At 36.4% G+C, this 18,105-nt stretch overlaps 1 protein-coding gene across 1 annotated transcript in view; it reads right to left on the bottom strand.

Moving 5' to 3' along the window:
• Positions 1–18,105, bottom strand: part of LOC140158722 (phosphatidylinositol 4-kinase alpha-like) — a 164,200-nt gene that overhangs the window by 78,672 nt on the left and 67,423 nt on the right. The window contains 3 exon segments of the mRNA XM_072181918.1: positions 4,327–4,433; positions 8,449–8,728; positions 9,788–10,038. Coding sequence (XP_072038019.1) covers positions 4,327–4,433; positions 8,449–8,728; positions 9,788–10,038 — 638 coding nt within the window.

Genomic DNA, 18,105 nt, shown 5'->3' with positions numbered 1-18,105 from the left:
ATCAAGAATAACACCATTTTGAACACCCATTGCTATGGTGCTATTATTTTTTTTTCATCAAACAAACAATTTATCAGTGGCTCTGTTCACAGCTCAGACTGAAATTATATTTGGAATAAATATTATAAATTGTCACAAATTAAAATCACAAACCGCGAAAGATCGCCAACAACTGCCGCTAAATGTTGATATCCAACTAGATTTCCCCACAGGGCTATAAAGAACCACAAACCGCTAAATTTGGATATCCAACTAGGTTGCCCCGGAAGGCTGCAAAGAATCACACACCACGGAATATGGATATCCAACAAGCTTAAATTATAAATTAGCTCCCGATAGAGGGCAGGGCTTGATAAGGGAAATTCAAATCACAAACCGCGAAAGATCGCCGACAACTGCCTTTTAATATGGATATCCAACTAGATTGCCCCGCAGGGCTACAAAGAACCACAAACCGCGAAATTTGGATATCCAACCAGATTGCCCGTAGGCCTATCGAATTTAAAGAACCACAAACCGCGAAATATGGATATCCAACAAATTAAGACCACGAAAGATCGCCAACAACTGCCGCTCAATATTGATATCCAACTAGATAACCCCGCAGGGCTATAAAGAACCACAAACCGCGAAATTTGGATATGCAATTATTGCCCCATAGGGCTTCAAAGAACCACACACCACGAAATATGGATATCCAACAAGCTTAAACTATAAATTAGCTCCCGATAGAGGACAGGCCTTGATGAGGTAAATTAAAACCACAAACCACAAAAGATCGCCGATAACCACTGCTTAATAGGGATATCCAACTAGATTGCCCCGCAGGGCTACAAAGAACCACAAACCGCAAAATGTGGATATCCAACTAGATTGCGAACGATTATAAAGAACCACAAGCCGTGAAATATGGATATCCAACAAATTAAGACCACAAACCGCGAAAGATCAACAACAACTGCCGCTCAATATTGATATCCAACTAAATTGCCCGCCGCAGGGCCATAAAGAACCACAAACCGCGAAATTCGGATAGCCAAGTAAATTGCCCGAGGGCTACAAAGAACCACAAACATTAAAACACGATTATCTTGCCTAGTCGGGGCATTTAGGCGCTTATGCGCATTTATCAGTTCCGACTTGAAGTAGGCCTAAATCGGACTTACTCTCTGTGCCTCTCTGGCATTGTCAACATTGGGTGTGTGTTGTTCATAATTTACATTTTCTTTACATATTTACGTTGCCCTGAATAATTAAAGTGTATTAAAATGTATATTAACATTACAGTCAGCGTGACGAGCAAGTTTTAAAAATAAACGACTGATAAAGTTTTGTTTAATTTATTTTTTATTGTCATGAATCAAGAATAGCAATCTCAAACATCAATTTTTCGTTTTATTCGTTTTATGGAGCACTTCGTAACCTGATTACTTTCCAAGCTTGGAGCTGATTGGCTACATTCATAAAAAGAAAAGAAATCTACCAAAAAAGCGTTGACAACGTAAAGAAATCAGCAAGTTTAAAAAACCCACCTCGGCTCACTTTTTGAAACTTGGTCCCATTTTGAACACCAACAGCAAATCAGTGTTTTTATTTTATTTCAACAGAATACAGCGTTTCCAACAAGATTACAGGCCAACTTGTTATTCGTTTAATTAATCATCAATCATGATTATTATAAAACAAAACACAATAGGATATTGGTTATATTGGTTTACCATACAAGAACAAGATAATAACCTTTCAGGTCGGTTTAGAAAGCTTACAAATTAATATCGCATTTGCACATTAAAGATACATAACACTTCTAGAAATGTTTTCAATTTATATAAATATGATAAAGTTTAAATCAGTACCTTTTACAAATGGGACCAAGTTTCAAAAAGTGAGCCGAGGTGGGTTTTTTAAACTTGCTGATTTCTTTACGTTGTCAACGTTTTTTTGGTAGATATACATCAAACAACCGTGACTTGGATTCATCAAAACATAATAATGGATGCAATATGATTTGAACTGATCATATGAGACCAAAAAGCAAAAAGCCTTACATAATTGTTGACGGACACATGGACTGACTGACACATGACTTGTGATGCCATAAGGTCTTTTCCTTCGGACGACCTAAAAACTATGGATGGCGGTCCCAAATAGGTCTGAAGACATAGGAAGTGAATAACATGCATCAGGCCATGACAATTTTTATTTTTTAGTGTGCCCAATCAGGCAGGCAATAGTCACATACTCATCATGGTAAAGTAGGCCAAATTTGGCAGTTTCATGCTTACACAAATCCCATACTTTTCTCAGTTTTAAGTTGATACATAAATGAGTATTCATGGAAAGCAATTATAAAAAATGAACATTTCATTCACTACTGTAAGTTTCTTGTTTCTCAAACTTTGTCAGTTACATCACACGATTTACAGATTTTTGCCAACCACTATGTCTCAATCTCGATGTACATGTGTAAATGCATGGCTAGCTGACGTCATTGACATCATAATGTTTATATACGTTTGTGTCTGTGAGCTGACAGTTTATAATGAGTGCGAAGAAAACAAAGAGATTGTCCAGGTGGTATGCGCCATGCATTCTCTAAATTCAGTAAATTTCCATCAACAACCGTGTAATTGAATGGGATTATTTTGAAATTTTAAAACGCTTGAATTATCACAAACAAATAGGCCTATGTTAATAAATAATATAAATACAAGCTAAAACTGTTGGGGTTCGATAATGAACCCACAAAACTAACCAGTATATGGAAAATGCCATCCGGCCGAAGCGATTTGGCGGCTCTCTCTGACCATCATGTCACTTCGCCGCCTGAGATTGTCCACATGTTTGTCAAATTTGATTTAGTGTTGATCTTCTCCAAGAAGAATTCAAGGATGAGATTGCTCTTGTGAGGATTGCAAGTACTGTACTCCTTGGTCTGTAAGGATTACATGTATCCGCTTCCTGTCTTTGTTTCATAGCAAAGAAAAATTCCTTAAGGGCTTGGATAGCAACCTTTGCACAGTATATTTTATGGGACATGAGAGCACATGAGACATACCGAATTGCATTCTGAATACGAGGAATGTCCTTCTGATATCAAATAATTTTGATTCGGTTTGATTTGATTTTACATTATAATCTGTCTTCGCCACCCATATAACGCGGGAGCTAGGATCCAAAATGGCCCGTCTGTACATAATCACGGAGAAAAAAACATTGGTTTTAGGTGATAGGCCTATATATGGGAATCATCACCCACAATCCAGGAAAAAAATAGTTGGCACACTTGCACTAAACAGTTGAAATCGTGCTCTATCAAAATTGAGAGGCGAGTGAAACATACATGCAGTATATGTGAAGTACAGACTACCCCCTATCAGTGTTTACTCTCTCTGGAAATTGGGTGCGCCAAATGAAACATTTTCTTCCCAAATTGGCCCAATTTTGGCCCAGTAATTCCCCAAATTCACTTATTGTAATACAGCATTACAAATTCTTGTGAGACAAAAATAATTTTCACTGGGCCAAAATTGAGACATACAGCCTCTGAGTAAACACTGCCCCCTATATCTCACCCTTCCCCACTCCCCATCTTTCAACATGTGATTTTTGGTCAAAAATGAGATTTTTGGTCAAAATGTGATTTTTGGTCAAATAAAAAAAAAAAAAAAAAAAAGCGCAGTGATTTATAGTGCGCTACGCACAGGCACAACGCCTAGACGTTGATCCACAAGCCTCAGCACACTTTACAGGTTGTTGCTGACCACTATGGCCCCACATCATTCCATAAACCATTAAACAACAATTCAGGGACTTTGCTGCTTCAAGAGCGCACACCCTAGACATTCCACAAATAACCATCGCAACCAGGATCAGCTCCCGAGTTTCATGACGGGTTACAACGAGACAAATTAGCAGTGAGTTCCTTGTCCAAGGGAATTTCAAGCTAGCTCAATTTTTCCACGAGAGCGTACTAGGCACCGCCAGGGTTCGAACCCGCAACCTCTCGCACCATAGTCGAACGCCTTAACGATTGAGCTAACTTGACTGTGACAAATATGTGATTGTTGGTCAAAATTGTGATTTTTGGTTATACATGGCGACTTCTGCACATAAAGTATATGAACTATGCACTCTATGAAGAGGTTACAGATATGAAAAAACCCTGTAGCTTTTTGCAAGTAATTCAAGTAAATATTATTATAAGAATGCCTTCAAAAGCAAAGTCAGGATAAATGAGTCTTTCCAGTAATATTGGCTGTTGCTCGCTTGAGTCAATCATGTTACTGCATCTATGACAAAGTATGTTGTTAATGTATCAATTACCTGTATCTGTTGGACTTGTCAGACTCCCCATTAGGTGTATATGCAGCAGAACCTGCCTCAACACTGATTTGTATGAACATGTTCATAACTTCATTGTAGATTGTTGACTAAAAACAAACAGAAATATAGGTTGTGTGAACATACATGTCACTTCAAAAAGAAGTAAACTCATGTTTGAGGGGCTATAATTACAGATCTATAAGGAATCTGCTGTAAATGAAAATATCATTGGAAAGAGCAAATTCTAAAAGTCTAAATAAAAAAAAAGAATTGTTGTAATTGCTCACTAAGTTATTAGTTGTATCAATTTAAATCAAACAGTGCAATATTATCTTAATATAATTGTTATGAACTATTTTGCAGGTGAACAAATTTTAACCTTTTCCCAGAGCAACCAGTGCATCTGTCCAGATTAGAACCGGTGACCTTCGTAATACTAGTACAACGCTTTATAGCCAACTGAGCCACAGAGGTACACTGGAGAAGAGTGAAAGGTATATAAATGCTATAGGATGAACAAATTTTAATCTTTCCCCAGAGTAGCCAACACACATAAGCGTTGGGGGAAAAACAGTGCATCTGGCGGATTTGAACCGGCAACCTTTGTAATGCTAGCATGACGCTCTAGCCAACTGAGCGATATTTGTTACAAGAACTGCATCATTACATTAAGTCATTTCTTTTATAAAGAGAAACCAATTTTATTCATTTAATGTTGTTGGTAGGCCTACTTGTGTTTTTAGAAGTTTATTTGCATTGTTTGTTGAATATCAATTATTTAGCAAAAGTTGTCATTTTAACAATAAATCATGTTAACTTTTTATTGAATCAGCAAAATAGAAATGATAAAAATCAATCAGCCATGTGCAGCAACTAAAATGAGTGTTTTTATTCAAATGGGTGTAACTCAGGTTTGTTATGAGCAAAAACAACAATTCTTTTATCCAAATATTGACAATCTCCTCTTTCCCATGACATTTCCCCCCCTTAAAGCGGATTCCTTATAGATCTGTAGTTACAGCCCCTCAAGCTTGAGTTTACTTCTTTTTGAATCAGTCTGTATGGTTAGGGAACACCATACATAGTCCAGCTATGACCAAGTTTGATATCAAATTGGACGCTGTTAATCCAATGCACAAATTCATTGGTCAAACTGAGATCTTTTTCAATATTACGTGAGACAAAGTGGCTTCGCTGGCTATGATCACATGCTACAGTGTCATCTCATTTGTCATGGCATTTAGGTTTAGCTTCCCACTATTGCTTGTGTGGTGGCATCACAACTCTTCTTGCACAATTTGGGTAGCTGCACCAAGACACAGCTGCACTAGTTAGAATAATATAATGATTAAGAGTAATTTCTATACTTTACATACAGAACACCAAAAGCAAGCTTAAAATTACAACTAACATTTGATACAAGAAAATATTATACCAAAATTAAAGATAGAATACAGTAAAATACTTAAATACACTTAAATGTACACTATGGTTAAACAAAACATTATAAACAAGTACAAAAGGCCATGGGAATGAAAGTTTCAGATTTGCGTTCGGCCGTTTTTTCAAATCTCATGCGGCCATTTTTCATTATTCATTATTTTATGCAAGTATGGTCTTTATGGTGTGCATTACATGGAAGTGACTATTGATCCCTACTGGATGGTTCCACAGTAAATGCTGAACACATAAATTGTTCCAATCACATCGCGGGAGAGAGCACAGCTTGACAAGTGCAATATCAATATTAAGGTCATAAATCCATTCATAAAGCATGTTGGGTCAATTCCCACCACTCCGATCTACCGAATACAGACCATGTGATCATCATGATCGGGTTCATGAATATTTAATGAGCAGCGATATGTATACTGAGGTCATCATGCTCATAAAAGACGACGGGGATCATCAAAATTTGGATGCAGTAAGAAGTGATGTTTAGTGGTGCCTGGCAGCTATAGAGGCTCTAAATTTCTACATCGTGAATGGGAATAGTTTGTTTGTGATATTGCGGTGGTGGATACATTTTAACACGTTATTGAAGTAGATATCGCAGCGGTGTGTAAAAACGTTGCACATAGGGCAGACCTTGTACCGGTGTCGTCCAAAGTGCGTCAGAGGGCTGCAGAGGTATTGGCACGTTACCGGAGGATTCAGTGTGACTTTTGATATTAACTGCAAAAATGCATTTGTAGTCCATTTCTACCTACAATATACATATTTTTATGTTTTAAGACAAATAATGAAATTTTTCTGAAATAATGAATTTTTCACGCGGGAAGATTTGGAGCATGCGGGCGGTGGACGCAAATTTGAAACTTTCATTCCCATGGCCTGAGAAATATAAAAGCGAGACCAATCAGGTAAGCTATAACATTGTAGTAATTATACAATAAATAATCAAAATAATACAATCAGAGATTTGCAGGCACTAAATGGTGACAAATCAAAAAGTGTGAATGTTACAAGCAACACTCTCAACAATATCATCAATATTGCACCCCATATATTATAAAACAAAACTTTGGTTGGGTTGGGTGTAAAGATTGCACAATGATTGAAAAAGCAAAGATGTGACCGGCACAAATAAAAACCATTACACACAAAATAAATAAGTTTTCAGAAGACATTTGAAGGTGAGAAGTTATGTCCAATTTAATTAACAGGTAAATTTTTCTGGGACACCCTGTATAGGCAATACAAACAATAAAAATAGCGGTTTGCGAACCACACGATCCTCCTAGTACCCATACCTACTCAACCCACCCACCACCCAGTTGGAGTACAACCCCCACCCACCCTGGACTAACTTTGAACATCTCCCACACAAACTAAAAAAAATTGTAGACTGTACCCTGACTGTACCCACCAAGTTTTATGCCCATCTGACACTTTTTACTAATTTGACCTCAGATGACTCCTGGTGACTCCAAAATGACATTCCAAAATTTGGCTCTAAATGTTGACTGTACCCACCAAGTTTTATGCCCATATGACAGTTTTTAATAATTTGACCTTATATGACCCCTAGATGACCCCAGGTGACCTTGACCCACTAACCAATACAAACTTGTTAGCCTGTCTCGGGTCAAGATGCACCCACTCACCAAGTTTGAGGAACGTGCGACTCCTAGTCGCCAAAATTTCAGTTGAGTCCGATTTTGTGTTTGCGAGTTATTCATGATTCATGTATAACCTCATACGCGATACATGCGATCCAATCATTTTTATTTATTTGGCAAAACGCAAACACTGAACGCGGTCACTAATAAACAACAGTGGACCTCAGCGCCGTCAGCGTAAATATTAGTAACCTCCACGTGCGCCGTGTTGTGCGTCGAACAAATTGGTAGAGCGCCGGTCGCCGTATTTGGATTGCGCGCTACCATATTTGCACAGATTGTGATTCGCACTTTTGTTATTGGTCATCCCAGGGGCGGATCCAGGAATTCTCAATAGAGGGGGCGCCGAGCCACCGCCACCGCCGCCGCGGCTCGGCGCCCACACAAAGTCAGGCGCCACTCTGCAAAAATACACAGAGTCAGGCGCCGATCTGCACAAAATAGAGGGGGCGCGCGCCGCGTGCGCCCCCCTCTAAATCCGCCACTGCATCCTGTTTTAGCCTGATCGATTTTTGGAAAGGCAAAACGTAAAAATTGTTTATTTTTTGAGGAAAATTGTGTGTTATTTTGTAAAGTGAAAAGATGAAAGTGACGGTAATGAATGAGGTTAATAACTTTGTATCGGTAACATGTCGGGCATTGAGAAAAATCTAAACATTTTGCTTTGGACCTCGGAATATTCCTCGGTTCCAAAGGCAAAATGTTTAGATTTTTCACAATGCCCTCCCACTAACCGATGCGCAGTTATTAACCTCTAATTATGTGTATTACACTGCTCCATAGGCCACTGTTGTAATTTCGTTCTGGTATACCAGAACAAAATTCAAATTTGACTATATTTTTGCTGAACGAATTAATCTGCAAGAAATTGTTGGTACATAAACATTATGTAGCCAGAGGTTTCTAATGGTATAAAAATCTCAATTTTTTTGTTGAGAAATGTGGGGGATGAGGCTGTGGATCATGAAATGCCCTTTTAAGTCTCTATAATGAAACCTACCTCTCCAGTAAGTACCATACATCCCATCATATCCACAATAAGCACATCCAATGGTGAAGCAGGTCTCCCAAACCTCTGCTGGAAGATCTGTTGCACACTCTCCATGGTCAGTGGAATGTCCTTGAGTGCTACAGCCACATGACCCAAAGTCAGTATGGCATTGTTTGAGGTCAGTGTAGATGAATGGTCACTATTTTCAGCCAGATACAGAGTATTGGAAACAGATGCCAGGAATGCTTGAACACAATTGGAGTCCTCATCTATACCAGCTTTTAAACATCTGAAGATTAGAAAACAATAGCAAAATAATGGTAAATTTAACTTTAAATTTAACACTAACAATGATTAATACAACCCTGAAGTTACGCTAATATTCCTTATCTCTAGTAACAATAACATGTCATTTAGAAAGCCTTGCCCTGAAAGTAACCAGAGAAAAAATTTCCAAATCTCCTCTTATTACAAAACTCCATTAATACAAATGCTGATAGCAACAATATTACCATTATGACCGTAACCAAGTTAGTAATTATAACAAAAACATGTTGCTTTATAGCACTCCCAATACCAATTTATACATGCCAACAATTTACAGATTTTTCATTTACTTTTGCCTTTTTAAGAATTTTTTATGAAGTGACAGTGATCACAACTTGATGGAATTATATGAGTAAAGAAAGTGCAATCAGTGGGTGGAATTTAGAGATGGTCAAACCCTGGAGGCCCCTGTTGCAGTCAGAAGTGCTCGTATTGAAATGCAATATGATCTGTACATTAATTAGCATTGGGTTAAATTCCCATTTTGTTTTTGACAATGTGGTTATTATTCTTTCATACACTCTTAGATTGCGAGAACCAATCAGAGCAAGCGTTACAAAAAGGCAAACCATGCATTGATTGTGTCTAATCCGCGTACTGTACCGCGTGCTGTTGGACGCGTTCATTTTTTTTGCGGGTTGATGCATATACATTTGCTTGTATTTTGCCAACATGTAAGTGACGATTTTGTTATAAAAACAGCAAAAATCATGTATTTTCTTCTCGTGTATGAAATAGGTTAATGAACGCATATTACTTGTTGGGAGAGAAATTACACAAAATAATGCACTTGTACTGATGTTGATGCATCTAATGCACTCCCCCCTTCAGGGCTCATGCATTAGACACGCAATCCCCTCTTCGGGGCTCATGCATTAGACGCATCAACATCAGCGTGTGTGCATAATTTTATCTAAATTCTCTTCCAACAAGTAATACGCGTTCATTAACCTATAAATAGTTTCTCATTCATACAGTACTGACTTAATTATACGATTACATCAGGAATATATACTCATACCTGCATAAATTATAGATAGCAGTGTCCCTCAGTTTCTCAAAAGCCGACAATGTGCACTCCACTTTGCGGGCTTCCCATGGTCCTCCCTGCTCGTTTATTTTGATGTTAATGTTGGTATTCTTGTTCCATTCACTGGAGTGCAATTTATGCAGCATAGCCAAGACACGAGATGGTCCCATCAAGAAGTCCCTCAGAGAACTGATGGTACTGTGTGCTAATGCTGGAAACTTCTCTGACAATGTCCCCAAACCCTGTTTTTGATGAAAATGCAGTAAATAATATGACACTTTACAAATTATTAATTTTTGCAAGCTTTTAAGGAATCAGATATTAACATTTACACAGTATTTTTTGTGGGAGCTGAGAGTACACTAGACCTATCGAATTGCATTCCAAATATGAGGAATGTCCTGATGATATCAAATAATTTTGATTTTTTGAAATTCACAATATAATCCAAATTTTATGACAAATGATTAAAATTTGATATTTTTAAAATTTTTGATATTTAACCGTCCTCGAAGTAAACTTTATAAAAGTTTTAATCAGTTGCCATAAAATGTGTATTATATCGCAAATTTCAAAAATTCAAAAATATTTGATATCAGAAGGACATTCTTCATGCAATTCGATATGTCTGATGTGCTCTCACAAAAAATACTGTCCAAACGTTGCTACCAGACCCCTTAATGTACCCCAAATCACAATTAATGGTATTTTTATAAGCAAATGATGTTTCATCCATTATAATAGTATTCAGTTCAATTCTAATGATTATATCTAAGCCAATTAAGAGAGAGAGAGGACAGAAGCGGTACAGGCTCTGCCTTGTAATAAGTGGATTGCGAGTTTGAGCCCCGGCGCACAGTGGGCCAGGTCAAAGTCAAAGTGTGCCAAAACCCTACTTTAGTGACTTTCAATGTTCGAATTTTTTTTATGTGATTTGGAAAGATAATGAACCTAAGAATATTTTCTGAAAATATTTCACCACTGGTTTGTTCTTAAAGCTGGTATTTTTTATAATAAACACGCTGAAATCGCCACAATCTGCTTCTTATTAGAAAAATCATGATTTGGGGGTAAAATTCTATAATTTTGTTTTGACATTTCTGATTCATTTGTGCTTTCACAGCTATTTGAGAAACTATTTGTAGAATATAACAATAGGATATGAAGAATGTGAAAACCTTCACGGAATTAAATATTTTGGCTTAAACGTCCTCGAAACTAAGGAAATATTACATTTTAACAAATTTGATCTCGAAAGATTAGATTCCGTCGATTCCGCCTTAAAACTTATACAGGCACATTCAGAAAAGTTTCATCTTTGTGGTGGTACCAAATTCAGTTGCAGCTTTTTGCAGTCTTCTGCAGTGGAGTCAGTTTTATGAGGCCCTGTGCCAGTAAAAGTGGCCACAAAATCGTAAATTCAGGTGAAAAGAGATGTACCGCGCTGCAGCGTGTACAAACATCTGGAGATGCACAGTGTTCTATTAATAGCTTGGTGGGAGACAAAACTCCGTACAACCTCCGTATAGAGATGGATAAAGTTTAACAAACTTTTAAATACACTAGTAGGCCTAGAATTTAATATTTAATTAAGTAAATTTAACATTGAATTCACCGATTTAATATTAAATCTCATGAATTAAATATCAAATCTCAAGTAATTTTAAATTTATAATTAATTAATTCACAGATTTAATATTAAATTGGCAGATTTAAAATTTATTTTGCAAATGTTATATTTAATTGAAATTTTCATATTTAATTCTTGAATTTAATATTTAATTACGCAGATTTAATATCTAATTGCAGATTTAATATTAAATTCGCAAATTGAATATTTAATTGCATAAATTGAATATTAAATTAGCAAATATTAAATTTGCAGATGAAATATATAATTACATGAGATTTAATATCAAATCTATGAATTTAATATTAAATTCAAGAATTAAATATAACATTTGTAAATTAAATATCAAATCTATGTAATTAAATATAAAATATATGAATTTAATATAAATTTCGTAATTAGATTTCAAATCTGCGAATTCAATGTTATATCTGTGAATTTAATATTAAATAAATTAAATATTAAATCTACGAATTTAATATTCTGCGAATTATATATTATACTAGAGACTAATTAAATATTAAATTCGTGAATTAAATTAATAAGTTTTTTAATAATGCTTTTTCAAGGAAATTGGTATATAGTGATGGGTTGAAAATTAAGGCCAAAATTATGTTTAAGATAATGGCGACGTTTTGGAGTCCGACAGGAAGAATCACGTACAAATTTTGGAAGAGAAACCACCCCAACATCTAGTCTGGTTGGTTGTTTGTTTGCTTGCTTATATTAGACAATTAAAATGTCCGCATTAATATTGATGTCATACGTATTAGAAAATGCCGTCAGTGAATTTTGCAGTCCGTATAACCTTGAATATGCTATTTGCTAATACTTTTCCAATCGGACATTTGAATTACTGTTGTAAGAGTAATTAGCCAATCACGGTTCGGTATTTTAATGACGTCATATGCCTTGGAAAATGGCTCTATTGGATTCCACAGTCCTTAAAACCCCCAATTTGAATGTTTTTATAATAATTATTACACAGGCATTTGAATAACTGTGGGAGGAATAATTGACCAATCACATATCAGCATATTAATGACGTCACGCTTTTCAAAATGTCATCACTGAATTTCGCACCCTTGAACCCCTATTTTGCTTTTTTCAATTAAAATTTTTACATATGTCATTTGAAATACTGTTGTAAAAATAATCGACCAATCACCGTTCAGCATTTTGATGACGTCATACATTTTTGAAAATGCCTCCATTGAATTCTACAGCCTCAAAAACCCCTAATATAGTCATTTTACCGTGTGTTTATGCGTTTGATTGTCCGTTTATAATTTTGGCACACTTTGAGGCGATTCTGGCCCACTGTGCGGCGGTGCCATCATGTTGTGCTCTTGGGCAAGGCGCTTTACCTTACCTCTCTCTACCCAGGGGTGAAATGGGGAGCTGTTATGAATATTGTCCATTATATGGTAGCTGACATATTCTAACGACAGCGGAATAAATGTAAAGCACTTTGGTACATGTACACATGTGATAGGTGCTGTATAAATTTGTTATCAAATCAATATTGAGACAGGATACAGAGCTAGGACAAACAGGAAAGAAAAATGGCCATTTCAAAATACATGTACATATTTTTATTGATATAAACAAATATTTCCATTTTGCTTGACAAAACCAAGTGAATTTTTACTCACTAAAATATTTCATCCTTCACATCGGTGGACTTCAACAGGTATGACTAATATGGTCATCTGATCCACTTTCCCAGGAAACTGGTTTCCGATACTTCTTAAGTCTCTTTTCCAGTCTTTAAAAGAGGATTGTAGACATTAGGAAATATGTCCCCTCCTCTCTGTTCATGGTCTCCTCTCTGTTCACGGGAGCCCAATCACATGATCAGTAATAAATTATTTTCCCTAGACAAGAAACACAATACTATCAATGGCGACCTAGCAACGCTTGTTGACCCGGAAGTAAAATCGCAAATTGATTTCCATGTAAACAACACTCGTGTTACGGAGAATAAGAAATGCAAGAGCCATCAAATAGAGATGTTGGAGCGTTTAAAAGACAAAAATGTGAGAAAAATACCGCCTTTAAAGTGCCATGACAATGTAGATCTGTCAGGAAACCAATTGAAGAAATGGGTGACGAACCTTTCAAAGCATAAACTAACAGTACGGAGGAGAAACTGTTGCAAAGAGGCTTGAATTTAGCGGTAAGTTGTGATCATGTACCCAATGAAGAATTCATTGTAGGCACCGAAAAAAGCGTGTAGCTTCATCTCCGCGAATGATAGACCAGCCTTGAGAGCAGAAGTCGTAGGTGTGCTCAGAAATGCAAAGCCTCCTCAGTCAAACATATCGAAAGAAGAGAGGGTGGGTTTAAATTCTTTAAAGAAAAATGATTTGATTCAATCCTCATGATGGGCGCAGATAAAGGCAGGTCAAAGTTGTACTTGAAAAAGAAAATTATAAGGATACGGTACAGGATATGTTGAAAGATGAAAAAACTTTGAAAGCCGTCCCCACAGCAAAGTACAAACGCAAAGTATATAATCACAATCCTCTCCAGACTAAAGAAGAACAAAAAAATAGATGAAGCGCAGTACAGGCTCTTATATCCCACCACGGCCAATACTCCTACATTATACTGCACTACCAAAATTCATAAACAGGGTAATCCCATATGACCCATAGTGGATTACACTGATTCACTTGGCTATGAAACATCCACTTGTTTAATCCACTCATGGGTAACACAGAACACAAATGTAAGAATGTAAACAATTCTTAAGACTTGGCAGAGGAACTTAGTGGTGTCATTATAGAAAATAATGAAATTTTAAATTCCCACGTTGTTGTTTCTCTTTTTACCGACACACCCATCAAAGAAACTCTCACTGATATCAAACAAAGACTAGCCACAGACAAAGATCTCAAAAGGCGCACTAAACTCAAAGTCGACGATATTATTGAACTGTTGCAATTTAATTTGACCACCACTTATTTTGAATTCCGAGGCACGATATACAGGCAACGTTTTGGTGCCGCGATGGGCAGTCCGGTCAACCCAATAATTGCTAATTTATTTATGGAATTTCTTGAACAACAAGCCATCGCGACCGCCCCCATTGAGTGCAAGCCACTTTACTGATGCCATTATGTCGATGATGTGCTCAAAATTATTAGCAAAGGACAAGTGCAAAATCTTACAGATCACCTCAATACAATCGACCAAACTGATAGCATAAAATTCACCCCCGAAGAAGAGAAAAAATGGTAAAATTTCTTTCAATTGAGAGAGCCTGTGCATCTCAAATACAGGAGTCTCTTGTAAGTGAAGATCTTCGTGGAAAAATGCAATATGCATACAGGCCCTGCTATAGTAGTGAGACGGCATTACTCCATGTCTACTTGGTGAGGGGGGTGATAGAGTTACGCAATCTAATGTTCAGATATCGGTAGGCCTATATTTTAAGCGAATAGATAGGTATAGCTATATATTTTACCTTCGTGCAAATTCATTGCTAAGTTTTAGGTAAAAGAAACTATGTTTTTGCTATGCAAAAATGCGTATAGAGGTTGTAATATGGGTGGTTGTGAAGAAATTCCAACCAAATGGCCATTAATTCCGTGATAGGAAAATAGACACTTGAGTTTCTCTATTTTTGAGAAACTTATAGAAAGTTATCGAGGGCGCGTTTGATTAATGGTGATCAAGGCTTAGTTGATCTTTTTATTAATCTCATCAGCTACATTTTGCTCAGCTTAATTTTAAGATCACCTAGTATTTTGGTATATTTGTTCACAGTAGAAACATGGATCTGCATACCTAATTAACTTAGGTCTAAAGTGCCTAACTTTTGACATTTGCAGTTTGGTCCATTTTTAGTGACAGCGTTTTTCTCTAAAAATGGCAAATGCAATGTCTATTATGACATTGTGTAGGCCTATGCTAATATTTAGTGGCAGAAATCATGTTGTACTATGAAAATTAAGCATGAGTGGTTTTGATTTCATTAAAATTGATGTCTTTTCTTTATTAGAAAAGAGTAGACCTATTACTAGGCCTATACATATGATCATGATAATGAAAATCTAGTTGGTACAATAGGTATAAAGTTTGTATTTGGTATAAACTGAGGAGTAGGCTCTATAATTTAAGTGCCTTCATAGTGAATCAATAAGTAGGCCTTTATGATTATGCTACTTTTAGTCCATTTAATTAAATCCATTATGTTGCGTTGCTTAAGCGCATTTTATATAATGGAGTAATTACTGGTCTCAGTAAAAAGCATAATGTTTGAAAAGGTCACAATAATGAAATCACGGACAGTATAACCAAAAACTAGTGTCACGAAAATGTCATAAACCCGTGCTATAAGAAAGAAAGAAAGAAAGAAAGAAAGAAAGAAGGAAAGAAGGAAAGAAAGAAAGAAAGAAAGAAAGAAAAAAGAAAGAAAAAGAAAGAAAGAAAGATTAAGAAAGAAAGGAAGAAAAAGAAAAAGAAAGAAAGAAAAAAGAAAGAAAGAAAGAAAGAAAGGCTGAGAAAAAGAAGGAAAGAAAGAAAGGCTGAGAGAAAGAAAGAAAGAAATAAGAAAGAGAGAAATAAGAAAAAGAAAGCTTGCTATTGATACAGGTAATGAAGCCATACTCATTCGTCTCGACTACCTCGCTGCTTTTGACACTATAAATCACACAATTTTTCTTGATCGACTTCTCCTCTTGAGGACATAATTGCTTCTCACATTCTTGGAAGGATGATTTACGCCAATGATGCGCAAGTTTATGTCATTTTGAAACATGATGATATGCGTCTCTCATTCCCAAACTTGAACGCTGCATTTCTGATATAAAAGCATGGTCTACTGCAAATGACTTGAAGCTAAATGAAGATAAACAGAGGTCCTTCACATCACATCGAAGTTCAGAAAATCATCGTCCTTATCTTCTGTTAATATTGCGAGTGTACCAGTAGAACCTGTGAAATCTGCCCGTAATGTTTGCCTGCTGGTAGCATATCTTGGGGGCAGGGATGTTCTTTTCCATTCAGTTCTGTCCCTGTGCTTGTGTTCTGGTTTTTGGATATGCTGGGTTAGACCTGACGTTGCTCCAGCTCTGGCTCCCAGATACCTTAATCCATTGTGTTTTGTCATAAAAAAAAATCCATTTTCTCTATTGTTGTTATGTATATTTCTTTGATGTTTTTGGTATAATATGCAATCGTGTGACCTATGTCTTGAATGATGTTTTTTTATTGTATTGCTCTTGATGTTATTTTTGTAATGTGTGCAGTCGTATGATATAATGTTTTATATGCCGTTTTTATTGTGTATTATATGTATGGCCTTGTGCCACCTGGGAACCAAGGGAGAACAGTGCCAGTGCATTGTTTGGTCACCCCAAAATCAATCAATCAATCAATCAATCAAAATCAATCAATCAATCAATCAATCAATCAATCAATCAAATAAATAAATAAACAAACAAACAAACAAATAAACAAACAAACAAACAAACAAATAAATAAATGAGCCATTGTTGCAGAGATATGTCTATCTGCCTCCTACGCTCTGTACAAAATTGGTTGCATTAGAAATTATCTGGATGAAAAATCAACTGAGACTTTAGTTCATGATTTTATCACATGTCATTTTGATCGGTGCAACAGCCTTTTATATGGCCTTCCTGACTCTCTCATCTCAAAGCTTCAACGAATTCAAAATTCTGCCGCTAGACTTGTTTCGCGTACTCGCTTCCATGATCACATCACTCCTGTACTGCGCAAACCTCATTGGCTTCCTGTTAAATATAGTATTATGTACAAAATTCTTCTCCTGACTTATAAATGTTTTCATGGACTTGCTCCAGACTACCTTGCTGATTTGATTCAGGTATACAAACCTTCTCGAAATCTATGTTCATCCTTAAAACGCTATCTCTACATCAGTTGCTACTATATCATATGGACAGAGATCTTTCTATTTCGCTGTTCCTGAACTTTGGAACGATTTACCTTATAATCAATAATGTGAAAAACTTTAAGACTTGTACAATTTAAATCTACCTTAAAAACACATTTGTTTACTCTAGCATTTTGTGACAATTGATTTACCTCATGTTTACTTTGTTCATTTACATCACATGCACAAATTATTTGTAGGATGTATTGTGTAGGTATTGTTCGTAATTTGTTTTTCATGTTTAAGCGAAAGGGATTTCGGTGTAAAGCGCTATACAAGAGTCGTATTATTATTATTATTATTATCTGGAAACCAGATGGCACCATAAAACTCTTGTTGTACCAAGTAAGGTAAGCTGACACATACAGACCAGTATCTAAATTTCAATTCTGAGCACCCTCTCCATCAAAGAGTTATCAGAACTCTCTTTAATCGCATGAACTCTGTTGTTACGTAACCTGAAGACAAAATTCAAAGCGAAGAGAGAATCCGTACAGCCCTCAAAACTTGTGGCTACCCAGACTGGGCTATGGATAAGGTGAAAGATCAAATGCAAAATAAAACTCAAAATGCTGAAAAACTGAGATCAAACAAATCTCGACCACCGAAGACAAAAGCAAAGGTATGGTGGTGATCCCTTATGTCAGTGGCCTCTCGGAGAGCATCCAGAGGATTTACAAGAAACACAAGGTTAATACAGCAATGAAGCCCCACCAAATGCTTAGAAAAATCCTAGGCCATCCAAAAGACAAA

This window comes from Amphiura filiformis, chromosome 1 (assembly GCF_039555335.1).
Source record: "Amphiura filiformis chromosome 1, Afil_fr2py, whole genome shotgun sequence".
Classification (NCBI taxonomy): domain Eukaryota; kingdom Metazoa; phylum Echinodermata; class Ophiuroidea; order Amphilepidida; family Amphiuridae; genus Amphiura; species Amphiura filiformis.
The sequence above is the reverse complement of the archived record's forward strand: the minus strand, read 5'-3'. Positions and strand labels throughout refer to the sequence as shown.